The sequence below is a fragment of the Sorex araneus genome, chromosome 8 (assembly GCF_027595985.1).
Source record: "Sorex araneus isolate mSorAra2 chromosome 8, mSorAra2.pri, whole genome shotgun sequence".
Taxonomy (NCBI): domain Eukaryota; kingdom Metazoa; phylum Chordata; class Mammalia; order Eulipotyphla; family Soricidae; genus Sorex; species Sorex araneus.
In genome coordinates this window covers 22,545,796-22,570,137 of record NC_073309.1, presented here as the reverse complement: position 1 = coordinate 22,570,137, position 24,342 = coordinate 22,545,796, and the positions used below count along the sequence as shown (strand labels likewise).

At 62.0% G+C, this 24,342-nt stretch overlaps 1 protein-coding gene across 5 annotated transcripts; it reads left to right on the top strand.

Moving 5' to 3' along the window:
* Positions 1-7,163: 7,163 nt before the first annotated feature.
* Positions 7,164-24,337, top strand: KATNB1 (katanin regulatory subunit B1). 5 transcript variants are annotated; one of them, XR_008631217.1, is made up of 21 exons: positions 7,164-7,269; positions 8,360-8,644; positions 12,373-12,503; positions 14,519-14,636; positions 18,964-19,064; positions 19,239-19,280; positions 19,730-19,813; positions 19,911-20,026; positions 20,387-20,458; positions 20,548-20,698; positions 20,811-21,001; positions 21,180-21,313; positions 21,550-21,600; positions 21,898-21,965; positions 22,083-22,220; positions 22,309-22,458; positions 22,874-22,950; positions 23,034-23,108; positions 23,228-23,344; positions 23,466-23,821; positions 24,204-24,337. XR_008631217.1 is itself a non-coding variant. In XM_004600641.2 (20 exons), the coding sequence occupies exons 2-20, from the start codon at positions 8,605-8,607 to the stop codon at positions 23,596-23,598; spliced, it is 1,968 nt and encodes a 655-aa protein (XP_004600698.1). In that variant the 5' UTR covers positions 7,164-7,269; positions 8,360-8,604; the 3' UTR covers positions 23,599-23,848. The 5 variants fall into 5 exon arrangements, 4 of the variants coding, with proteins under 4 accessions (XP_004600698.1, XP_055001149.1, XP_055001150.1 ...); XM_004600641.2 differs by lacking the exon at positions 24,204-24,337 and having other exon boundaries at positions 21,183-21,313; positions 22,101-22,220; positions 23,466-23,848; XM_055145174.1 differs by lacking the exon at positions 24,204-24,337 and having other exon boundaries at positions 21,183-21,313; positions 23,466-23,848.
* The last annotated feature ends 5 nt before the right edge of the window (positions 24,338-24,342 follow it).

Here is a 24,342-nt window from a genome sequence, read left to right as displayed (position 1 = left end):
ATAATAAACAAAACAGAGGAAGGAAAGTGTTCCCAGCCATCTAGCAGTATGTCTAAAATGAATAAATGCTGGATAGAGGAGAAGCAAGTGGGACCCCCACCCACAGCTTTGGGAAAGCTGATTGGCAGAATCTGCTCAAAGGACAGGATGACCCAGGATTGGTACAGCCCCAGGGCTGCATAGAATGCTCTCAGCGCCCCTGTGAACACAGCCCAAATGCCCCTTCAGAGTGGGTCAGATATGGACATGGGAGTGAGTCACTTTTGTCACGGGGAGGGATGAGTGTAGATAGGACACAGAGGGTGCGGCAGGCGGGCGGGGCGGGGCAGACGGGGTATGTTGTCATCCTGTGCGGGGCCTGGTGCACTCGGGAAGCACAGTGCCGCAGGGTGACACCCAGACTAAAACATCAGACACCAAGACTGGGCCTCTGGAGGGTTTGTGCACCCGTGACCGCTCCGTGGGAGAAGGAAGCATGCCTGGAATGACAGGGATGCACATGGCCAGCAGAGCGGTGCCGGGGGCGGGGGTTGCTGGTTCTGCATACAAGGGGCAACACAGCCCCAAAACATGGAGCTCTTCAAAGTTTAAGCCCCATCCAAGGAGCCTGGAAAATCTTTGAGTTGCAGAATTTCAAGCTGGCTGGATCCCCCGGGGTGGAGGTGAGGGTCGTGGGGGACAGGGGCCAAAGTGGGAAAGGCACTGGCCTTGCATGGGGTCAACCTGGGTTCAATCCCTCCTCTCCCCGCCCCTTCTCCCCCCCCCCCTGCATCCCATATGGTCTCCTGAGCACCGCCAGGAGTGATCCCTGAGTTCAGAGCCAAGAATAAGCCCTGAGCATTGCCTGGGCTTATTCTTGGCAATGGAACAAAACAAAACCAAAGAAGACCATGGACAGTTCCAAGCTCTTTCCCTCTGCAAACATCCTAGCAAGACCTAGCAAGGCTGCAGTTTGGGAGCTGTGGATATAAATGGAGCTGGCAGGAGCAAAGGTGGGCATGCGGGCGTGTCCCTGTTGTGGGGCAGTACCCAGAGCTCCTCGGGAGCCGTGGACCTCCGGACTCTGTGGTCACTGCAGCCCCGTTTGGGATGTGTACTCAGCTCTCCTTCCCTGGGAGAAGACACGCTCGGCACGAAGCTCCAACTCACTCTCCCCTCATCTCCCCAAAAATAGAGATATTTTCACTATCTCTTGCACCTCCCCCCTCAATTCGTTTTTGTTTTCGAGTCACATCCGGTGGTGCTCAGGGTTCATTCCTGGTGGTGCTCAGGGGATCACAGCAGGTGTAAGGATCAAATGGGGTGTGGCCACATGCAAGGCAAGTGCCCTACCTGCTGCTCTACTCACTCCCCAGACCCTTCTCTTTCTGAATTCCTTCCTTCCTTCCTTCCTTCCTTCCTTCCTTCCTTCCTTCCTTCCTTCCTTCCTTCCTTCCTTCCTTCCTTCCTTCCTTCCTTCCTTCCTTCCTCCCTCCCTCCCTCCCTCCCTCCCTCCCTGCCTCCCTCCCTCCCTCCCTCCCTCCCTCCCTTCCTCCCTCCCTCCCTTCCTTCATTTTTTTTTTGGTGGGGAGGCCCAGCCCCAGTGATGCTCAGGGCTTACTATTGGTTCTGCATTCATCGATCAGTCCTGGTGGGCTCCGGGGACCATATGGGGTATATGGGATGCCAGAAATTGACCCTCAGTCAGCCGTGTGCAAGGCACATGCCCTGTGCACTATCCTAAATCACTCCAGCCCCCGATATTCTCTTCTGCAAGGGATGTTCCTGGAAGACCTGGACAGAGGTCAGGAGTAACTTTTCTCTTTCTACGAGGAGCAATTCCTTGCCCTAGCCTGAGTCCACGGCTCCCCGCAGACTCGCTGGCCTGGGTCATTTCCCGTGGCGAGCAGACCACGGGGAATTCAGGGGGTTGCCGACTGCCGTGGGGGCCGCACGCGTCTGTGCCATGCAGGGGCTCACAGCAGACTGTCTTTCCTTAGTCCTCAAGGTCCTCGGGCACCGCCCCACGTGGCTGACGTGGACAGAGGGAAGCAAGCGACTCCCCTCCCGGTCACTGCTCTGTGTCCCCCACAGTGACAAATAGAGAAAGCGAAGGCGGCACCGTGACAGGCTCATAAAGGAGCCAGAAGAAACTACGCCTGGGTTTCGGTTCCGGAATTCCTGGAATTGAGCACAGACACCTGGAATTGAGTCATGGTTTCCCTGAGTGAGATAGCCATGGTGAGGTCAACTAAGGGTTACTGGTCAGACGAAGGTGGGGAAGCCCCCCCACCATACAACCTTATGTAACTCTTATGCAGCCTTTATGTAACTCCAACTTATAACCAAGCAGCTAAGTACAAGCAGTGGAAGCCCCTCAGACTGCGGCCAGAAGGGTGGTCTGCAGATAGTCCCTGTCATAAATGCTATGGTAGAGGCTGGAGCAATAGTGCAGCGGGCAGGGCATTTGCCTTGCACACGGCTGACCCAAGTTCGATTCCCAGCATCCCACATGGTCCTCTGAGCACCGCCGGGGTGATCCCGAGTGCAGAGCCAGGAGTAACCCCTGTGCATCGCCAGGTGTGACCCATAAAGCAAAAAAAAAAAAAAAAAAAAAGATGCTATGGTATAAAAGTCCCTCACTTTGGAGACTCAGGGCCGCTTGTTCTAAGAAGGTTGCCACTGTGTCAGTGAGCTGGACAAGTGTCCTAGCTCGAGCCAGCCAATAAAGGCCCTTTGTTATTGCATTGCAATTTGTCTTCGTGTGATTTCTCTGGGGAGATCTCGGCCCGGTTTAACACCCCACTTCACTTCTGTTATCCACCCAGACGAATTTCTCATAGTATCAAGTCCACTGTCACTGTCATCCCATTGCTCATCGATTAGTTCGAGCGGGCACCAGTAATGTCTCTCATTGAGAGACTTATTGTTACTGTCTTTGGCATATCCAATACGCCATGGGTAGCTTGCCAGGCTCTGCCGTGCAGGCTCGATACTCTCAGTAGCTTTCCAGGCTCTCTGAGAGGGGCAGAAGAATTGAACACGGGTCGGCCGCATGAAAGGCCAACGCCCAACGGCTGTGCTATTGCTCCAGCCCAGTATCAAGTCCAGAAGTAAAAATAAAGCAAAAACATTTTGTATGATTTTATTTATATCAGGAACAAAAATACACCAAGCTAAGCGGTATTAGAAGTTGGGATAGTAGGGTGTGAGGGTCAGTGGAAGAAGGGAGCACCAGAGTAACCTCTGCGGTCCTGATTGTGTTATTTTAGGGGTGTGGGAGACCATGTGGTGCCAGGGATGGGAACTGGGCCTCCTACATACAGAGATGTGCTCCTGCCCATTCATCTCACTGGCCCTTGGTCATGCTCTTCTTGAGCTGAGTGTGCCCAGTTTGTGAAAACTCATCATCTTTATACACTTAAGAGTGCCCTTTGGGATGTGTGTGTATGTGTGTGTATGTGCTTAAAAGCACAGCAAAGTGCTTTTAAGAAGCTAGTCATGAATCTAATCAGACTTTAACTTCCACTTACCAAGACATGCAGGGGGAAATGAACAGGATCAAAATAAAAATGTTGTTTTCTTTTTTTTAAAAAAAAATAAGGGGGCTGGAGTGATAGCACAGCGGGTAGGGCGTTTGCCTTGCACGTGGCCGACCCGGGTTTGATCCCCGGCATCCCATATGGTCCCCTGAGCACCGCCAGGGGTGATTCCTGAGTGCATGAGCCAGGAGTGACCCCTGTGCATCGCCGGGTGTGACCCAAAAAGCAAAAAATAAATAAATAAATAAATAAATAAATAAATAAATAAAAGGAAGAAATACAGGAAGGAAGGACAAGCAAAACTGGATGGTCATTGTCAGACCAGATCATCACATACTCGGGTAAACTACTTGATCTTTTCAAAACCACAATGTTGGGGCTGGAGCAACAGCACAGCGGGTAGGGCGTTTGCCTTGCGCACAGCCGACCTGGGTTTGGTTCCCAGCGTCCCATATGGTCCCCTGAGCACTGCCAGGAGTAATTCCTGAGCGCAGAGCCAGGAGTAACCCCTGTGCATCGCCAGGTGTGACCCAAAAAGAAAAAAAAAATCTGCAATGTTATTTAAAAAAAAAAAAGAGGGCTGGATTGATAGTATAGAGCAGGGTGCTTGCCTTGCATGTGGCCAACACGGGTTCATTCCTCCACAACACGTATGTTCCCCCAAGCCCATAAGAGTAATCCCTGAGCACAGAGCCAGGAGTAACCCTGAGCTCAGCTGGATGCAGCCCAAACAAAACCAAAAGTAAATGGTTGAGAGCCAGAAAGAGCACAGTTGGCAAGGCGCATGTTCCGCGTGCAGCCAACCCTGATCTGAGCCCCAGTGGTGCATATGGACCCCTGATTGCCAAAAGGAGTAATTCCTGTGGCCAAAAACCTTCCCCACTCGCACCCCACCCCCTCACATACACACAAAAAAGATTGGAATAACTTTAAAAGCCAAATATGTTGATTCTGACTGTTTCCTGTGTGGATTGAGGGACCATTTTTAAAACAAGGCCAGGCTGCCATTACAGAAAACCTGTGTCATCTGTCTGGTTGCACGACATCAAATACCTTTGCACTGCGCCCAGATGCAGGCTGTTTTAAGCAACCACCCAGTAGAAAACTGCTTGGATTTTGGCTGAAAGTGCGAATCCGTAACCAACTAAGTAGAGGTTAAACTATTTCTTCTGCCCACTTTAACCCTTTGGGACACATTTTTAGATTTGAGGGTGTGTGCCCCCAGTCGCAGTTCTTTGGTCTCAAACAAGCACCATTTGCCTTTTATTGGCTTCCTTAGACTTTAGGCGGACACTGAGCTAGGCGTGGGAAGGGTGGACGGGGATCACCAGAGGGCTGGAAATGCGACTCAGTGAGAAAGCACAAGCCACAGCAATAAAAGGAAAAATAAGAGCAGCAGCAGAAACAAAAGCGTTTCAAGATCATCGAGTATATCTTTGGGTTGGGGCCAGAACCATAATACAGCGATTAAGGCGCTTGCTTTGCATGCAGCCAACCTGGGTTCAACCCCTGGCACCCCATAGGGTCCCCTCGAGTCCTGCCAGGAGTGATCCCTGAGCACAGAGCCAGCAGCAAACCTTGGGCACCGCCAGGTATGGCTCCAAACTGAAAAAACAAACAAAAAATAAACAGACAAACTGAAAAGGAGATGTTCAGGTCAACAGAGAGAATCTGAACGCGGATTGGCTGCTAGAGAAAGATTTGTGTTGTGGCAGTATCCTATCGAAAGGTGGGATAGGGGCTTGCAAATTCTGTTGCGGGCTCCTGATGCCCACTGCCAAGGGATGCAGGTGACTTGGGTGAACTGTGGAGCAGGGCAGGGAGGCTTAAGAGAACAGGCCATCCAGGGAAATTCAGGGCACAGAGCATCCTCACAGCCTGGGCGCTCCTGTCCCACCAGCCCTCCAAGCTGTGTCGGAAACTCTCTCCAACCACGCGGCCTTGGAACGTCCCCACTACCCAAGCTCTCAGGGAGCCGTTGGACTCAGGCTGAAGGGAGGGATCGTTCTTTGCAGAAGGAAAGTCAGTCTTCACGTTGGCACAGATGGTCCACGTCTGTCTCCAGATGGGGAAAAGCCTCGAGTAGCTTTTGGGAGGTTGTGTATACTTCCTCCAACTTGTCTTGGCCAGGACCTTTCCCTGCTTACAGAAAAATTAATCTGTAGGGGCTGGAGAGATAGCACAGCGGGTAGGGCGTTTGCCTTGCACGCGGCCGACCCGGATTCAAATCCCAGCATCCCATATGGTCCCCTGAGCACCGCCAGGGGTAATTCCTGAGTGCAGAGCCAGGAGTAACCCCTGTGTATCGCCAGGTGTGACCCAAAAAAGCAAAAAAAAAAAAAAAAAAAAAAAAATTAATCTGTAATCTGGGTGTTGTCACAGGGCAACCCTTGGACTCTTAAAGGCCTTGACTATTCTCATCTCGAGCTTCAGATTCTCCTGTAGCTTCTCCCTTCCTGAGGGGTCCACTGTTGGGGCCTTGGATTTCTGCATAGGGTGGTGCCCCCGTTTCTCCGCTCCCGGAAGCTCAGGATTTGCACATCAAAGGGTGGTGGTCTTCAAGTCTTTGGGCTACTTCAGGGCTGGCAGATTTAAGTTTTATTTCCCCCCCCTCCAAATACACTACCCTGGACCAGCTACACGGACAGACTTGAGTGGTTGGAAAAATGGGGACAAAGGTGGAGGGGAGGTGACAGTGGTGGTGGGGCGGGCACTAGGGCCCCCCTCCTGATCTGCCTTAAGTTCCGTGACCGCCCACGTGAGCGCTGGGTGCGCCCAGTGGTCTCGGCCTGCAGGGGACTGTCCCGTGCAGGACACTGGGGTGTCGAGGGGATGGTGCCCAGGGTCCTGGGCCAGAGGGTCAAGGCCTGATCCCAGAGGCGGCGTCCGTGGACCCCAGACTCCGGGCGATGCGAGTCCTTCCCTAAGCTCTACCCCACGCTTTGAAGAAGTGGGGTCCCCGGGCGCGGGCCACGAGGCAGCCGGCTCATTCATCCGCCAGCCGGCTTCACGGAGGACAAGGACCCGGACCGGGCTCTCCAGTGCCCCGCCAGGCACCCCCCCGTCCCACCCCGCGGGCGGCGCTGCCCGAGAAGGCGGGCAAAGTCCTCCCACTAAGGGGGCACCACCCGCGAGCAACTGGGAAACCGGCAAATCGCTGACTAAGGGCGCGTCCTCGTTTCGCCCCACTCTAAGATGGAAGACGCGGCTTCGCGCTGCTCCGCACGTCCCCTTCCCATTGGCTCGCAGGCAAGTGAGTTTTCAATAATACGGACTCTGATTGGTCAATCCAGCTCGGTTCTGAGCGTGATTGGTGCAGCCTCATTGGAGGGCGTCTCGCAAATTCTTTCCAAGCGCCAAGTTAGCTCCAGGAAGGGAAGAAAAAGAAGGAGGAAAGGGAAAGCTTTGAGGCGAAGGCGGGACCCGGAAAAAACGTAGCCCGCATTGGTTCCTCAGAGACCGAGGGGCGGCTCTTGAACGCTCCTGTCTCCTGATTCGTTCAATTCAGGAAGAGAGGGCGGGTACTTTAGAAAAGCGGCACAAGAGCCTGCTTCGATTGGTCAAGCCTGGCGGGAGGCGGGGCGTCCGCGGCTGATGATTGGCGGAGAAGATGAAGGGGCGGGTCTCTAGGCCGGAGGTTTTGTTGTGAGGGTTCGGTTGTCAAGCAGCGACCAATCAGGGCCGGGGATGGAGGCAAGTGGGGGTCGCGCCTGGAGCTGATCCGAGGCCTCCGGAGCCGCCGCTGCAGGTGGAGTGGGCAAAGGGGCGAGGAAGGGACGGGGTGATGGGCTGGACCGGGCCGAGCCCGGCAGGGCCCGGCCGGGCTGGGCCGGAGAGGGCGCCGGGCGTGGGAGGGCTGGAGCCTGTGCCCCACAGGCTGCGGATTGGGAGGGTCCGGCGAGGCCGGGAGATCAGCCCCAGCCTCGGGACGGGACGGGTGGACGGGCATGGGGGCTGGAGGGGGCCAGCCCCGAGGCCGGAAGTGGAGCCGGGTGGTCTGCAGGGGGGACGGCTGATGGACACGGGGACCAGGAGGGTGAATGAATGGGGATGCTGATTCCAGAAAGGGGCCCGCCGGGGCAGGGGCCAGCTGCGGGCGCCCAGAGGTGCAGATGTGCAGGAATGGGGGTCCCTGGCGACTGCAGCAGGGAAAGGGGACGCAGAAGAGGGGCGCTGGGAAGAGAGGAGAAGGCTGGGGGCTGGGGGTGGGGTAGGGAGAAGCAGCTTGCGTGGGACGCAGGAAGGAGGCCCCGCGAGTGGCCCTTGGAAGGAGGCAGCCCTCCTGGCCAGCCTGGAAACCTGGTCCCAGCACAGGGAACTGCGGGGACCAGGGGGAGCTGCCCCGCCACAGCTGGGGGGCTGAGTCCTGAGAGCTCTCTTAGAGATTCTCCTCCTGGAGAGACTTTAGTGCCTGTTTCTGGGATGCCTCTCACGGGTCCCTGAGCCCCGGACTCCACCCTGTTCCCTTACGTCATACAAAACAGTGACTCCCAGAAATCTGAACTGCAGGCACGAGGCCTCCCCAGGCTGCTGCGTCTGCTGCACTGGAGGTGCCAAGCTTCCGGGACCCTGCTTCCTGGCCCTCGGGGAGTGGGCTCCCCCCTCCCCCAGCCACCATCACCTCCGCCAGAGGTGGCCTTTCTCCAACCCAGCTTATAATGCAATCCCTGGATCCAGTGCAGGGGTGGGGGGGGGGGTGTCTGTTTTGCTCATGGTATCATGGGAAACCCAGGAGGGGCAACTGCAGCTCCCCTTCTCCCTCCCCCCCCCCCTGCTCCCCCGCCACCAAGTTGTGGGGACTGTCTGCTGACAAGCCCTCTTCCCCGTGTGCATTCCAGCCCCGAGGAGCTGAGATGGCTCAAGCCTGACATCCCATGATCTGAGGTCCTGGACCAACGCACATCGGCTGCTGCTGTGGCCGGTCTAGAAGCACGAGGCGGTCCACGGGGCGGAGACGAGGCAATTCCTCTGCCTGAATGTGTGACAACTCCCTACCAACTTGAGTGGAGGATCTGGGGGGGATCCGCCCCCACCCCAGGAGGAAAGCGCAGTCTACTTTGCAGGGGGCGCGGCCAGCTGAAGGATGGCCACCCCCGTGGTCACCAAGACAGCATGGAAGTTGCGTGAGTGTTTGTTTTTTTTCCCCGTGCTTTTCTCTCCTGCTCACTGTTCGCTTACACCGTCTCCTGTCTGCGGCTCAGGGGCAGGCTGCGGAGATGCACGAGAGGCAGGGCAGGCCTCTCCTTGCTGGGCGGCCTGGGGCAGGTGACTTAACCTCCCTGACCTCGATTCCCGTCTGCACTGTGAGATCATCACATGCGAGCGTTCTCGAGTGGCTGGGTGGTGCCAGGGAGGTGACAGGCTGGGTGCAGCACACGGTGTGCTTATGGACGCACAGAGGGAGGGTGTCCCAGCGTCTTGTATTTACTGTTTGGGGGCCACATCTGGCAGAGCTTGGGGCTGACCCCCGCTTGTGCCGGGAGACCAGAAGCGGGGCTGGGGGTTTGACTAGGCCAGCGCCCTAACCTCCCTGTCCCGTGCCCCCGGCCCGTGTCCTGTGAAAACGTCAGGTTTCACCCTCGGGAGAGGACCTTTCAGGACTGGGACGCGGGCAGAGAGGAGCAGAGGGGTGTGAGCGCGGGATGCGAGGGGGGGGCGCGGGCACCCCCTACCTCCCTCCGCACTCCGAGCTGAGGGTCACTCTGTCCTGTTAGAAAGTGTGGGGGCCCTCCAAGGCTTCGCGCCGAGGGGAGCTGATCCACTCAGCGTGTCCCCTGTTAGGAATGAACTCTACCGCTCTCTGTTAGTTTGGGGGTCACAGCGGCGATGCTCAGGGCTTACTCCTGGCTCTGCACCCAGGGATCACTCCTGGCGGTGCTGGGGGAGCCGTAGGAGATGCCAGGGGTCGAACCAGGGGTCAGTCCCATGCAAGGCAAAGCACCCGGCCTGCTCTGCTATGACTCCGGCCCCGGCCTGGTGCTCTTAATACCTGAGACCGTGCAAGCATGCCACTGGTGGTGACGGCATCGCGTGCCACGTGTCTTCTGGGTAGCCCTGTGTGCTGTGAGCAGGGAGAGAGCGGGAGGAAGGCTCAGCAGCCTCTACAGTCTCCTGAGAACAGTCTTGATCTTGGGCCCCTGAGAGGACCCGAGGGTGACCCCACGGGGGTCTGTCGCCTATTGAGAGCTGCTGTCTCGCAGGTTGGGGGGTCTCTGAAGCCTCACCTCTGTGTGTCTCACACTGGCCACCCCCTTGCCCGTGTGTCCCCGAGCTGTTTGCAGGAGCTGGGGGAGGCCACACCGCCTTCAGCTGTGACTGCTGGGCCTCGGGGGCGTGAAAAGTGAGGTGTGGGCCATTTTACATTGTGCCTGAGAGCCCTGTAGTTCTGGGGGGACCCCTTGTATGTTCTCATGGCGGGGACACTATTTTTTTTTGGTCTTTGGGCCACACCCGGTGGTGCTCAGAGCTGACTCTTGGCTCTAGGCTCGGGGATCACTCCTGAATGGGCCTGGGGACCACCTGGGGTGCGGGGGTCGAGCCCACCTGCCCCTGCTGTATTGCTGCAGCCCCAGAGCAGGTGTTTGGAGAATGACTTTGTGTTGTGATGGGGGTGGGGGGGGTGCTGTGGGCCTGTCCATTGCAACAGCGGGTCTCTCCTGAGCGCAGAACCAGGGTGGTGCCGCCCTGGAGAAAACGAGGGAGGGGTGTGCTGGGGGGAGCAGGCAGGGTGTGTGTGGGGCTGACCTCCGGGAGGGGGGAGCCAGATAATCCTGTTCCCCACATCTGCCACCGGGGCAGGGCGTGTGCTCGAACCAGGGGACTGGCTGCTGCATCAGGCGAGGGGCGTGCAGCAGCCTCAGGGCCGGAGGGAGGCCAGACCTGGGAGCCAGCAGTGAGACTGTCCTGCCTCACGGGGCTGCAGAGGTCCTGGGGGCGCCTGTCCATAGCCCCCCGGCCCCTCTGGCGCCTCCGGCCTGGCCACCAGGGCTCCGTGGTGGGGAGCTGATTGCATCGGGCACCTGCTGACCGCACCTGCGGTATAGTGGCGTCTGGCCGCTGCTCTCTGCAGCTGGGCCCCTGCGCCTCCGACGGTGCTGCTGGTCCTCAGTGTCCCTTCTGGACTCTCTTTGGCTCGGGCTGGGGCGTGGGGCCCGAGATGTGCCCTCTGAGCCTGGGACCTGCTCTGCGGCTTGGCGTGGGCAGACTGATGTTTGCGTTGGGCCAGATGTGAGGGCCTCTGGGGCCAGCACCCACAGTGCCCGGCCTCTGCCAGCTCCTCATTTCCCTCCCACCCCTCGCCGGGCCCCGGTGGGTCCCTTGCCCGGGGGGTGACCCGGGGTTCGCCTCCAGATCCTTCTCACCCTGTCCCAGGCCCTGAGCCTGGGCTGAAGCCTGAGGGGCTTCCTCCCTCTCGCTCCCTCCATCCCGTGTGTCACGGAGGAATGACTGTCCCCGGTGTGGTGGTCCTGAGGCCCCGGGAGGCAGGTGCGTGTGGGGGGGTGCTTGGGATCAGAGAGCTCAGGGCAGCGGCCGGGGCTGTGACCATGGCCAGAACCCCAGAGCGCTCCAAGCCGTGTCCCTGAAGTCCCCGATGGACAGCACGTTCCTCGGTTGAGATGCTGGTGGGACAGGGCCTGCCCTGGATGCAGGCAGCCGGATGCTGGCTGAGCACTCGCGCTGGGAGCTCCCAGCCTTGCGGGGACAGTGCTGCTGGGAATCTCTGCCTGGACGGGAGCCCTCTGGCCAGGCTGCTGGCCGAGTTGCCTCCTGGGCTGCCCTGGGGTGGGCACCTTCTGCCCCTGCCCCAGGCTGTTTACCGGGGACTGACTGCCTCTGGGTGCCTTCTTTTTTTTTTTTTTTTTTTTTTTTTTTGGCTTTTTGGGTCACACCTGGTGCTGTTCAGGGTTTACTCCTGACTCTGTGCTCAGGAATTTCTCCTGGAGGTGCTCAGGGGACCATGGGATGCCACCAGGAATTGAACCCGGGTTGGTCACATGCAAGACCAACACCCTCCCTGCTGTACTATGGTTCCGGCCCCCCTCGGCATCTTCTTGCCCGCCTTTGTGCCCTTTGGAGCCCTGACGTTGCTCCGCCCAGCCAGCCAGGCACCCAAGCTGGTGGCTGCCCACAGCGGCCCCCGTCCCACCTTTTGTGCTGTTGCTCAGAACCGGGGTTTCAGCCTCCGACCCTGCCCCAGCCACCTCCCGGGCACTGGGTCCCTGTCTCCCGGGGCACCCGTCCCACACTGCAACCCCGTGGGCTGGTGCTCCTGGTCCCTTTCCCAGATAGGACACGGCCTGTAACCACAGACCATGGCTAGAAAAGCCCCCCGTGCCCGGGCAGTGGGTCCTGGCTTGACGTGCCTCGTCCCCAAAGATGGCAGGGGGTCCACTAGGCTGGTCCGAGGGTTCCTTTCTTTATTTCAGCGATTGTTTTCATTTGTCTTTGCATCATCGGAAAATTTTGATGTGCTTTTCAGACCCGTCGGCTCCCCGCATTATTGCTTCAGAGACCAAATGAAAGTGGCGAGTGTGTTGTCACGCCTTGCTGGGCTTAGCTGACCACCTTCCCAGCAGGTGTGGGGACAGAGGAAAAAGTTAGGGCTGCCCCACCCCCCCAAAAAAAACCCCACAAACCTAACAGGAGTGAGCCACGGTGTGGGGGTCATTTCCGACCCAAGCACCACCCTGTCTGCTGGCCCGGCAGCCCACGAGGGGCGTCTGGGCAGCACTGGGCAGGGGGTGAGGGGCAGCGGCAGGTGTCGAGCGGGGTGCGAGCGGGCAGGCCTGCCCCTCTGCCTGCGCCCCGCTTAGCCCCCCGATGGCCTCTCTCTGCCTTCCTGCCCCCACAGAGGAGATCGTCGCCCACGCCAGCAATGTGTCCTCGTTGGTGCTGGGCAAGGCGTCCGGACGGCTGCTGGCCACGGGCGGGGACGACTGCCGGGTCAACCTCTGGTCCATCAACAAACCCAACTGCATCATGGTGAGCGGTGCTGCGGCTGGGCGGGGGTGGGCCTGGGCAGGGGCGCCCGCTGGGGGCCAGGCGACTTGGCGGGTCTGGTGGGCCCAGTGCTCCCTGTTCCCTCGGGGCCTGGCCTGGTGGGGGCGGGGCTGAGTGAGGGGCACAGAGCGCAGCATCGGCACCCACCCCCGGGCTAGTGGGGAGAGCGCCCAGCCCTCCGGAGTCGGTGCCACCTGGCCGTGGGCAGAAGTCCCGGGCTTCCAGCGAGCTATATATACCCGGGGGTTTATTTCCATCCCTTTCCACCTCGTTCCACCGGAGGACGGAGCCCGCCTGGTGCTGGCGAGCCGACGCTCCGGGTGCCCTCCCCCGCCACGCCCCTGCGTGCAGCGCACGGCACCGCTTTGCCGAGCCAAGACAGAGAGGAGGGAAGCAGAACACGGCCGCGCCGCACTCCCTGGGCCCCCGCCCCGAGCTGCTGCCAAGACAGCTGTGCGCACACTGATGCACCTGCAGATGTGAGCACACGCGTAGGGGCACACAGCTCGTGGTTGCAGGACACTCGTGCTCCTGGGGCCTGGCAGTCCAGGGCTGTGAGCACTGCTCCCGTGCCGGTGCTCGGCCCCGCCTGTCCGCCGGGCCTGTGATGCGAGCACGGCCGGGGCTCTGCTCAGACTGGTCGCTGCAGCGAACAGCCTCCTCGGCCTGTCCTGGGTCTTGGAGCAGACCCCTGCTCGTCCCGTGAGCTCCGAGAGTGAGTGCTCTTTCACTGAGAGCACTGCGGACATGCTGCCAGAGTGCCCCCTGGATATGACCTGCCCCTGCCCTCCCTCCAGCCTCACGGCGGCAGAAACGGCCAGTCTCTGGGCTGAGCAGCGATGAGGATAATTGAACCCAGCGCCCCACCGCGGTGTTTGGGGGGGCCCAGCCAAGAACTGAGCTCTGGCCTGGGCCACAGCCGACACCACGAGCAGGCTAGAGGGCCAGGGAGGCGGAGAGAGGCCTAGTGAGCCCGTGTTTCACACGTGGGAGACCCAGCTTCCATCCGTGTCACCACACGGGCCCCCAGCACCGCCAGGAGTGACCCCGGAGCACTGAGCTTCCAAATGCCCTTTGTTAAAAGTGTGATAGAGTTTTTTATTTTGTTTTGTTTTGGGGGGCCACACCTGGTGATGCTCATGGCTTGCTTGTGGCTCTGCACTCAGGAATTATTCCTGGAAGGTTCCAGGGACCATATGGGATGCCGGGGACCATATGGGATGCTGGGAATCAAACTATGAGCAAGGCAAGCACCCTACCCGCTGCATTATTGCTCAGGTCCCACGATAGTTGTTTTTTTTTTAATCTTGTTTCACTCAGTTTTTTTTTGTTTGTTTGTTCGTTTTGGTTCGGGGGCCATACCCAGCAGTGCTTAGGGCTTACTCCTGCTCTGCACTCAGTAATTACTCCTGGTGGTGCTCAGGGTACCATATGATCGATCCCAGGTTGGCCACGTGCAAGGCAAATGCCCTACCCACTGTACTATCCTGCCACGTTCACTGATTTCTTACTTTTCTCCCTCCACCAGTGCCCTTGAGCAACTCGAGGACAGGAATTCCGTTTTGTTTACAGCTTTTCTCTCTTTTCGGTGGTCTGGGGTGGGCCACACGTGGCACAGTGCTCAGGACTTTTTCCTGGCTCTGCACTCAGAGGTTATTTATGCCTGGCAGTGCTCGGGCCTGTTCTCTCCAGGGAGTCTGTAACGAAATGCCCCCGGGGGTCTGCGAGGCTGGCTCTGAGCTGGTGACTTGCCTGGGAGTGGGGGCCTGGGGGACCCCCCCAGTGGCAGCAGCTCTTCTCTGGCACCCAGAGCTGTGGCTCTGCCTCCGCCCACCCCCGGTCCCCCTCCTGAGGGATGGGAGCAGGCGAGAGGGGGTGGGTGAGGGTGTCCCTGGTCAGGAGCACGGTGGAAAGTGGACGGGGCCTGAGGGGGGCGAGGAGGAGACCCCCAGGGGTCGGGAGCACGGAGCACTGGAGCCGCTGCCCTCTGTCCACAGAGCCTGACGGGCCACACGTCCCCCGTGGAGAGTGTCCGCCTCAACACCCCTGAGGAGCTGGTCGTGGCTGGCTCCCAGTCAGGATCCATCCGCGTCTGGGACCTGGAAGCTGCCAAAAGTAGGTGCCCGCCGTCCCCCGAGCCCCGACACTGGTCTGACTGAGGTGCCCGGGAGTGGCCCCCCCTCCCCGAAGCCTCCGCCTCCCGCGTGTCCTGGGGTCTAGCTCTGTCTCTCCGTGCGGCTTCGCTGCTGTTTCGTGGCTTCTCTTCCTCGCCCACCTCCCTTCCTCCGCCCTGTCACCTGATTTCCCTGTGGCTGTAATTGTTCCTTTCTCACCTGCATCTTTTTATTTTTAACCTCTTTTTCTTTTTATTTCTCTTTTTCTTCTTCTTTTTTTTTATTTTGAACTCACTTACCCTGAGTCCTCTGAGCCAGAGGAGGAGTAGGTTTCCCAGACTGAGGTGGGGAACAAGCCTTTATTCGACCCCTTCCAGTGGGTTTTTTTTTTTTTAGTCCAAATATGGAACTCAAGGTTGAAAGCCTTTTCCTCGGCCGCCCTGGCTGTGTGTCTGGGCCTACTGGACCCCGGCTGGCCCCTCAGGCTGCTCCTCTTCCTTGTCCCTGCCCCCGCCCTCGCAGCCTTGTGGGCCCTTTGTCCCCACGTCCAAAGTTCCCGAGGCTCGAGCCCGGTGATGACTCGGTGACTCGGCTGTTCTCCTTCAGCTCGGGCGGGCTGGGCTTCGCGGCTGTAAACTCAGGCGCTCAGCTCCCGGCGGATGTGGAGTCTCACCGTGGGGGACCCTTTCAAGCGCCGCGGGTGTGCCTGTCGCTCTGTCCAGGCAGCTTCCTGTCTGGGCCCCTGGCACCCCCCAAGCCCAGAGGCTCCTCGGGAGAGGGCTGGGGCGTCCTGCTGGGGTGCCTTTCTCTGAGGCGCCGCATGGGTCCAGCTGGTTTCCCCGCCGCTGCCGCAGGACATCAGCCAAGGACGTGTGGCTCCACGCTGCTCAAGTCTTGGGCCGGAGCCATAGCACAGCGGGTAGGGTGCCTTCCTGGGCCGACCTGGGTTCGATCCCCGGCATCCCACATGGTCCCCCGTGGCATCCCATGTGGCCATGAAGCTGTTCTGAACACAGAGCCAGGAGTAACCTGAGCATGGCCGGGTGTAGCCCAAAACAAAACAAAACATGTGGTCCCTCCCTGGCACCTGAGAATATAGGGACCCTGGCCCCATCCCTGGTAGTACCAAATGGGACTCTGGAGGTCGCACCACCGGGGTGTCCTGGTGACCCCCGGCCCTGCAGTGCCTGCGCACAGAACCATTTAGCCTAGTTGTTCAAGCGTCGCCCGCAGCGGACACTGCGTCCCTAAAGCACTGTGTGGGGGACCCTCCCCTCAAAACAACACGACAGAGCAAAAAGAAACAAAAGGGAGAGCGTCATGGGGGGCGGGCCCCAGGGGAGTGGCGCCTGGGGCCTGAGGGGACTGGCCTCCCGGACACTTGCCGTGGCAGACGCGGCTCTGCGCTGGGCCCCACGAGGAGCCCAGACCGGCCGGCCGGGCGGGGCAGGGCGGGAGGCTGCGCGCTGGCCCAGAGGGCAGGCCAGGGCCCGAGGAGCAAGGGGCCAGAGAACGAAGGCCCAGGCCTGCGGGAAATGTGAGGAATGCCCCGACGTGGGCGAGGGAGGCAGCCCCATGGCTCCGGACGCCTCAGGCCTGGCCACAGTTCCAGGAGCTCGTTACAGGCGCATGGCCGGGGCCCAGCGCCCAGAGAACTGGGCTCACTGGTGACGTGGCCCCCAAGCTGCCCGCCGACAGGCTCCCAGGGGTTCTGGGGCAGAGCAGGTGGGCGGGACGCCCCGTACGTGATGGCCGGGGGCGCTGAGGCCCAGCGGGAAGCGCTTGTGTTTGGCAGAGGCCAGACTGCTGTCCGGGTTGATCTAGGCTCGGGTCCCGATAGCCAGTGACACCCCCTGCACTCCCCCTGCCCTCCCCCCCCAACAGTACTCTTGAGTTTGGAGGGTTTTCCGACGGGAGAGAAACTCGCCCTCGGCACCTTGGCAGGAAGCGCTCAGCCCTGCCGCCCCCACCTGCACAGCCTGGGTGGCAGGGCTTGGGCACGCCGCTGCCCGCCCCAAGCAGCGCCGGGGGCACCTCGGGAGTGTGGAGGTGCCCGTGGGCCAGACACACACCAGTGTCCCCACCACAGGCACCCTGATGACGTCCCGCACCAGGAGGCTCCCCAGGGCCCTGGGGGGTCACAGGACACCGGCCATGGGCGGAAGTCACGCACGAAGAATGCGGTCCTGCCGCTCTGGGCGGCCGAGGGCGGGCCGGGCATCCTGAGGCGGGGCCCACGCAGGGCGCCACTGGCCACCACATCCTCCCGGGCAGGGCGGCACAGCCACGCTCCCGGGGGGCTTGAAGCCCATGGGCCGGGCCAGCGTGGACCGAGTAGACAGCAGGGCCCGGCTGCACCGGCCCTGGCCCTGACCCTGACCCTGACCCTGACCCTGACCCTGGCCTGGCCTCCTTGGCCAGCAGCCAGTGCTGCGTCAGAGGGAACCGCTCAGGGTTCGGGGTGGGGAGGTCACGCTCACTGGGCAGATGGGCCAGTGGCAGCTCCGCGCCCAGCAGGGCTGCTGCCCGAGGGGTCCCAGGTAGGCTGGTGCGGGTGGGCGTGGGGATAGCCTTTGCCCTCCAGGTGGCCCTGCTTGGCAGCTTCGATCCTGTGGGCCTGGCCCCGTCTGGGGAGCCTTCAGGAGCTGACCCCAGAAAAGGCCCACAGGGAAGGGCAGCCTGGACCCTGACTCTGAGCCTCTGCCCGCCTGGGCCCCGGCACTGCTGGGGCGCGTGGGGGGCTGAGGTCCACGTCACACTCTGAGAAACCGGGGGGCCGGGGCTAGAGGTCGGGAGGCCGCTCGCCCCCTGGCTTCGTTCCCAGCCCTGCAGGGAAACGCTGTGCTGGAGGCTTGCTGCACCCAGGGGCCCGGTGGCATCCGCTGGGGCTGTCTCGAGCCCCGGCACGGACCGGCCATGGGAGTGTTTCTCTCCACGTTCCGGCTGAGTCCTGACCGCCTGTGACGCAGCGTGAGACTCCCCGGGGTCCTGGGGCAAGCGAGCCAGAGCCTGGCCAGCCGCAAGCCCCCGGCCCTTTGCTCATCAGCCAGTGCTTGGAGCCACTGACCTCAGACCCATGGTGGGCTCGTATGCGTCCCCCAGGGGGAGTCCTGCCGCAGCCCGGCCCCGCCCTGTGCTTGGGTCATTCAGACAGCGGGACTCTGAACCCTTGAAAAAGTAAGACAGGGGTCATGGAGCTGCGGCAAATCCTTGAGAGTCTGTGGGGTCCTCGGGAATGGGGGCTGACTAGCCCCTGACCCATGCTGTCAGAGGCCCCAGACCCGCCCTCCCTGAGTTTCTTAGTTCTCCGAGGACCTCCGCTTGTCCTCACCACCATCCTGAAGATCCCCTGGGCAGGGACCGGCTGAGCATCTGTCCTCTGCCTGGTCTCTTCCGCCACCCTTCAACTGCCTGCTCGCATGTCACCTCCTCCAAAAAGCCCTCCTGGATTCCTCTCTAACCAATCACCTCCCGCAGCTTGAAGCTCTCCACTGTCCCTCTCCTGACATGGCGGGTGCCGGTGCCTGGAGTCCGCCCCTGATGCTGGGGTGACCTGGCTCTACTGGTTCTGGGGCTTCATATTGGGAAAGCACTGGCGTGAGTCCAGGGGCAGAAGCTGGGTGCAGGTTCAGGGACTGCGGTTATGACCCAAATGGCTGTTTGCCTCCTAAGAGAAAAATAGGGGTGTTGGTTGTTGGGGTGAGGACCCTGGTTGATTCCCACGTTTCACTGCATCATCATCACAGATTCTATTGTAGTGTGTGTGTGTGTGTGTGTGTGTGTGTGTGTGTGTGTGTGTGTGTATGTGTGCGCACGCAAAAGAAGTAGGTTGCATCCACATGCCACCGAGAATATCGCTGCTCTGTGTACCTTTTCTTTCTTGTTCGGAGGCCACACCCGGTGGTGCTCAGGGCTGACTCCTGGCTCTGTGCTTAAGGATCACTCCCGGTGGGGCTGGGGGACCACAGTGGATGCCGGGGATCAAACCCAAATCAGCTGCGTGCAAGGCAAACGCCCTCCCCGCTATACTGTCTCTCTGACCCCTCTATATACCTTCTTGTTTTTATTTCTTCCTTTGGTTTTTCTTTTTCCTGTGTGCCCTTCTAGCACTGTGATGGTCAGAATTAAAACTGCGCTGATGACCCCCTGTAAGCCAGTTGGGGGCTGGAAAGGCAGGGGGGACGGTCGCTCGGGGAGCCGTGGTTCCCGGTGTTAGGAATCTGGGCTGCCGCGTGTCGCTGAGCCGTCACTGTTGAATCTCGCATGGGGGCACCGGGCCGAGCGCCCCTGCCCTCCCGCCCCCCCCAACTTCCCCGTTTTCTTGCCAGTCCTCCGCACACTCATGGGCCACAAGGCCAACATCTGCAGCCTGGACTTCCACCCCTATGGCGAGTTTGTGGCCTCGGGCTCCCAGGACACCAACATCAAGGTGAGCCCAGCTCCCAGGGCAGCGGGCCCGGCGCGTCCACGGCCTCTCGGGCCCGGGAGTCGGGGAGGTGCTGGCCGGATGTTTCTGCTCAGAGCACCCGGCTTCCGAGAACATGTCTGGTCCCCGGTGTCGTGGCTGTGTGTCCCCTGAGCGCCCCTGCCCCTCTCCCTGCAGCTCTGGGACATCCGGAGGAAAGGCTGCGTCTTCCGCTACCGGGTAAGGACCCCCGGCCAGCCCTCCCCAGAGCCCCCAGGCGGGGGTGCCCAGACCCTGGCTGGAAGTCAAGGGGGTTTTCTTTCCAGCCTGGGGAGAAATGAGTCCATGCGGGAAAGAGGAGCGTGGAGAGGGGAGGGTTCTAGGCAGCCATGCCTGGGAGGCCCACCCCTCCTTTCCAGGAGCCCCCCAGAGCCGCGTCTGCTGCCCTGTGCTCCGTCTCTGGGTCAGTGGGCTGGAAGCGGGGCCCTCCTCTGGGACGGGGCTCCTGTCCTGAGTTCACAGGGAATTGATGGGGTGTTTGGACCCCTTGTCGTGGAGAGGGATCGAGCCCATCGGAGACATCAGTGATCCCTGTGGCTGAGCCCCGGCCCTGCTGTGGGGCACAGGGGGAGGAGCGGGCTGGTGGCGAGGGGAGCCTGGGTGTGAGCGGGTGCTCTGCGCCCCCCCAGGGCCACAGCCAGGCCGTGCGCTGTCTCCGCTTCAGCCCCGACGGGAAGTGGCTGGCATCGGCCGCCGACGACCACACGGTGAAGGTAGCTCCCGGGCTGGGCAGGGAGCTGGTCGGCCGGGTCCTGCGTAAAACCCTGGGTCCCCCCGGCCTGGCCCTGACCCCCACCCGCCCTGCCCCAGCTCTGGGATCTCACTGCCGGCAAGATGATGTCAGAGTTCCCCGGGCACACGGGGCCCGTCACCGTGGTGGAGTTTCACCCCAACGAGTACCTCCTGGCCTCCGGCAGCGCTGACCGGTGAGCGCGGGCAGCGGCCCTGCCCTAGGCCTGCATCCCCTGCCGTTCATGGGCCTGCGTGCATGTGTGTGTGTGTGTGTGTGTGTGTGTGTGTGTGTGTGTGTGTGTGTGTGCAAGCACCCACCCGGCCCTCCCCGACAGCACCTGCCCAGTAGCCTGTGTCCATCTGGGCCGACTGTCCGCCTGGCTCGGCCGCCCCAGCCTTTTAAGACCTGTGTGGGGTCAGGGCCTCCCTCAGCCCTGGCTGTGCATGTGTGGCCTGGGAGGCAGGGGATGGGGTGCAGCAGAGGGCAGTGGCCTCTCGATGGGCAGGGCTAGGGGGCTGGGGGCTCAGCAGCCGGACACTGGCCTTGTTTGCAGGACGATCCGTTTCTGGGATCTGGAGAAGTTCCAGGTGGTGAGCTGCATCGAAGGGGAGCCGGGTCCTGTCAGGTAGGCGGTGGCCAGGCAGCGGGGGCCCGCGTCCCCAGCACCCCTGAGCCTGCTGGTCGGGAGCTGCAGCGGCCTCTCTCGCCGACCAGGAGCGTCCTGTTCAACCCCGATGGCTGCTGCCTGTACAGCGGCTGCCAGGACTCGCTGCGGGTGTACGGCTGGGAGCCCGAGCGCTGCTTCGACGTGGTCCTGGTCAGCTGGGGCAAGGTGGCCGACCTGGCCATCTGCAACGACCAGCTGGTGAGAGCGCCCTGTCACCCCCGCCCACCCTCGCCCCACTTCCCCTCCCCCCGCCCCCGCCTCGCCTTCCCAGCCCCTGACAGCCCCGCGCCCATGCCTTCTCCTCCCGCAGATTGGCGTGGCCTTCTCCCAGAGCAACGTGTCCTCGTACGTGGTGGACCTGACACGGGTCACCAGGACGGGCACGGTGGCCCCGGACCCCGTGCAGGACAGCAGGCCCCCGGTGCCGCAGCCGCCCCAACCCAGCGCCCCGCTGCGGCGCATCTACGAGCGGCCCAGCACCACCTGCAGCAAACCTCAGAGGTGGGGCGGGGCCTCAGTGCCACGGGGCGGGGCCTCAGGGCTGTGGGGCGGGGCCTCAGGGCTGCGGGGGCAGGGCTGGGCAGGGCCGCACTATCTGGGGGCAGGGCCTCAGGGCCACGGGGCGGGGCCGTGGGTGCCCGAACAGCCTGGGCCTCCTTCCCGCCTGGGTCTGTCCCCGCAGGGTGAAGCGGAACTCGGAGAGCGAGCGCCGCAGCCCCAGCAGCGAGGAGGAGCGGGAGGAGCGGGAGTCTCGGGCCGAGATCCGGAACACGGAGGACTACAACGAGATCTTCCAGCCCAAGAAGAGCATCAGTGAGCTGTGCCCCCCTACCCGCCCCCCCACCCTGCCCCAGCCCTGCTTCCTGGGCCTCGAGGCCCCTCTCCGTCCTCCCCACTCCCGCCCCCAAGGCAAGGCAACGCTGCAAGGCGGAGGGACAGACCCAGGGCGTCACGGGGTCCCAGGCCTGCAATCGAGTATCTGGGAGCCCCCATCCTGACTGCATCTCATCACGCCGGATCCCTCAGCCCCTTTCCCCTTTCCCACACAGGCCGGACCCCACCCCGAAGGACTGAGCCCTTCCCAGCACCCCCCGAGGAGGGTGAGTGACGGCAGGGCCCCGCCCCTCACCAAAACTCCTGTGGCGTCGGGGGGCTGGGCAGCCCTGCATCTCCTAGTCCCCACAGCCCCTGGAGTGCCATCCCCCCTACGTACAGCCTGCACCCCTGCTTTCTGCCAGGCCTGCGTGGGTGGGGGGGCACTGCACCCCAGCCTCGACCTCCCCAGGACTGCCGAGCAGCGGCTTCTCCTGGCCACTCCCAGTGCCTGCCCCACCCCGACCCTGAACCCCAAGCCTGGACCTGACCTCACTGCTGTGTCCCTCTCCTTGTGCCCCCAGACGTGGCCCCAGCAAAGGAGGCTGCCAAGCCCAGCCCTGCCCCGGACCCGGAGCTCCCTGTGCCAAACGTAGGTGGGGCAGAGGCAGGCCCCAGGGCCCCGGGAGATGGGCAGGGGTCTGGACTCGGGAGGTGGGAGGGGCTCCGGGCAGGGGCAGAGGGGGAGCCTCCGGCTGACCATCCACAGAGCCCTGGACGCCTCCAGCTCGAGGTCCCACCCCAGCCCTTGGAGGCGGCCACCACCCCTGCACCCAAGGCCCAGCCCGCCGTCATCCCTGCCGCCCGCAGCGAGCCCATCGGGCTGAAGGCCTCCGACTTCCTGCCCGTGAGTGGGGGCCGCGGGCGGAGCCGGGGTGTGGGCCCCCTCCCGGAGGGCAAGACGGCCGCCAGCATGAGGGCCCTCCCCCCACCAGGCCGTGAAGGGCCCCCAGCAGGCGGAGCTGGTGGACGAGGACGCCATGTCCCAGATCCGCAAAGGCCACGACACCATGTGCGTGGTGCTCACCAGCCGCCACAAGAACCTGGACACCGTGCGGGCCGTGTGGACCACGGGCGACATCAAGGCGAGTGCCCGGGCTGCCCGGGGGCGTTCGTCCTGCCCCTCGCCCTGCCGCTGTTGTGGGGCTCTGGGGTGGGGGTCCCGCACAGACGTGGGATGAGATTCGTGGGCAGGGCTGTGGGCGGTGTCGCTTCCTGGACACAGTGCGCTGTGGTGACCCGGGACCTTCCTCAGCACGCATGGGCGGCACCAGGGATCAAATTCAGTTTCACATGGCAAGGCGGGCGCTCGGCCGCTGTGCCGTCCCCCGGGCCCCCCTGGTCTTCATCTTGCGTCTTCCACTAGCACCTTCACGGGTACCTAGTTCTGTGGCCTTGGGCTCGGTTATAGGTGCTTGGTCATTTCGCCCCCACCCTCCCCCGCAAAGCCCCACCACCGGGCTCTGTGCCGCCCCTCTGACGGGGCTGCTGTTTGCACAGACGTCAGTCGACTCAGCCGTGGCCATCAACGACCTGTCGGTGATGGTGGACCTCCTCAACATCGTCAACCAGAAAGCGTAAGTCGAGGTGGCCGGTGCCGGGCCTGGGCACGGCAGGCAGGGCTGGGCGCTGAGGACACGTCTTGGACCTTCTTCCCCAGCTCCTTGTGGAAACTGGACCTGTGTACCACGGTCCTGCCACAGATCGAGAAGCTCCTACAGAGCAAATATGAAAGGTAGGCGTGGGGAAGCACGTGTCCCTGTGGGTCTGGGCGGGCAGCCCCGGGCTGCCCTGACCCAGCCTCTGCCCGCTTTGTGCCCCTTGCTCTGTCTGCGGCGCTGTCCACCCCCAAAGCTACGTGCAGACGGGCTGCACCTCCCTGAAGCTCATCCTGCAGCGCTTCCTGCCCCTGATCACGGACATCCTGGCAGCCCCGCCTTCCGTGGGCGTGGACATCAGCCGGGAGGAGAGGTGAGGCCCAGAGCCCCGTGGTGGCGGCCCTGTGGGGCAGCGGGGATCGGAGCCTGGGTTCCGAGGACTGGCCGGCTTGGACCGAGCAGCTGGCTAGCTCGGTACCCTCCTCTGCCCACAGGCTACATAAGTGCCGGCTCTGCTACAAGCAGCTCAAGAGCATCAGCGGCCTGGTCAGGAGCAAGTCGGGCTTGAGTGGCCGCCACGGCAGTGCCTTCCGCGAGCTGCACCTGCTCATGGCCAGCCTGGACTGAGTCGCCCGGTGGCTGTGCCCGGCGTGCCCGCCAGCTCACCAGCCACTGCCCGGTTCCCACTGCTGCCCTGCGGCCAGCCTGGAGGCGGCGCAGTGCTGGCCCACTGGTCACCTCCACAGCCCCCAAGCTCGGACCGCGGTGCAGCGGCGGCTGCCTGACTTGAACCGACTCTTGCTTGTGGGGCAGCCGAGAGAGCCCCAGGGTTGCTGCTGTAATTTATAAGGTGAACTTTATTAAATTTTTAACTATTCCCTGTGCTCCCTGCCTGCCTGGGCCACGGGGCCTACTCGGGGCTGAGTGGCCAGCAGGTGGCTGTCCCTCGGGTGGGTGCTGCAGGGGGTCCCCAGCGGCCGTGCAGAGCCGGGTGGCAAGGCCCCCCCAGGGGGCTCCAAGCTGCCTTCTGCCCTGCTGGCTAGACGCTCCTGGATCCTGGAGGGTCTGCCCCAAGAGGTGGGCCCTACATGAGGCCACCGCTTTGGAGTCCAGCCCCGGATGCTGGAGGACCCCTCCTGAGCCCACTGCAGGCCCCCCAGAAGGCTGGGGTCAGCTGCGGGCCCACAGACGTGTGGAGTGGGACAGCTGCGTTGATGATCGGGGTCCCACAGGTGCCAGTTCTTGGCCCATTGTTCTCTGGGCTTGAAAGGCAGGACGCACTGACCCTTCCCAGCCGTGGACACCGTCATCCAGGGGTGTGACCAGCCGGCGGTGGATGGGGAGGACTGTTTCTCCCGCCAGTGATCAGCC

Bases quoted from the DNA above. Each gene is read 5' to 3' on its own strand.
- KATNB1 (XM_055145173.1), top strand. From the start codon at position 8,605: ATGGCCACCCCCGTGGTCACCAAGACAGCATGGAAGTTGC. The intron at 19,065-19,238 runs GTGAGCCCAGCT...CTCTCCCTGCAG, and splicing joins CCCAGGACACCAACATCAAG to CTCTGGGACATCCGGAGGAA. The intron at 22,221-22,308 runs GTGAGTGGGGGC...TCCCCCCACCAG, and splicing joins AGGCCTCCGACTTCCTGCCC to GCCGTGAAGGGCCCCCAGCA.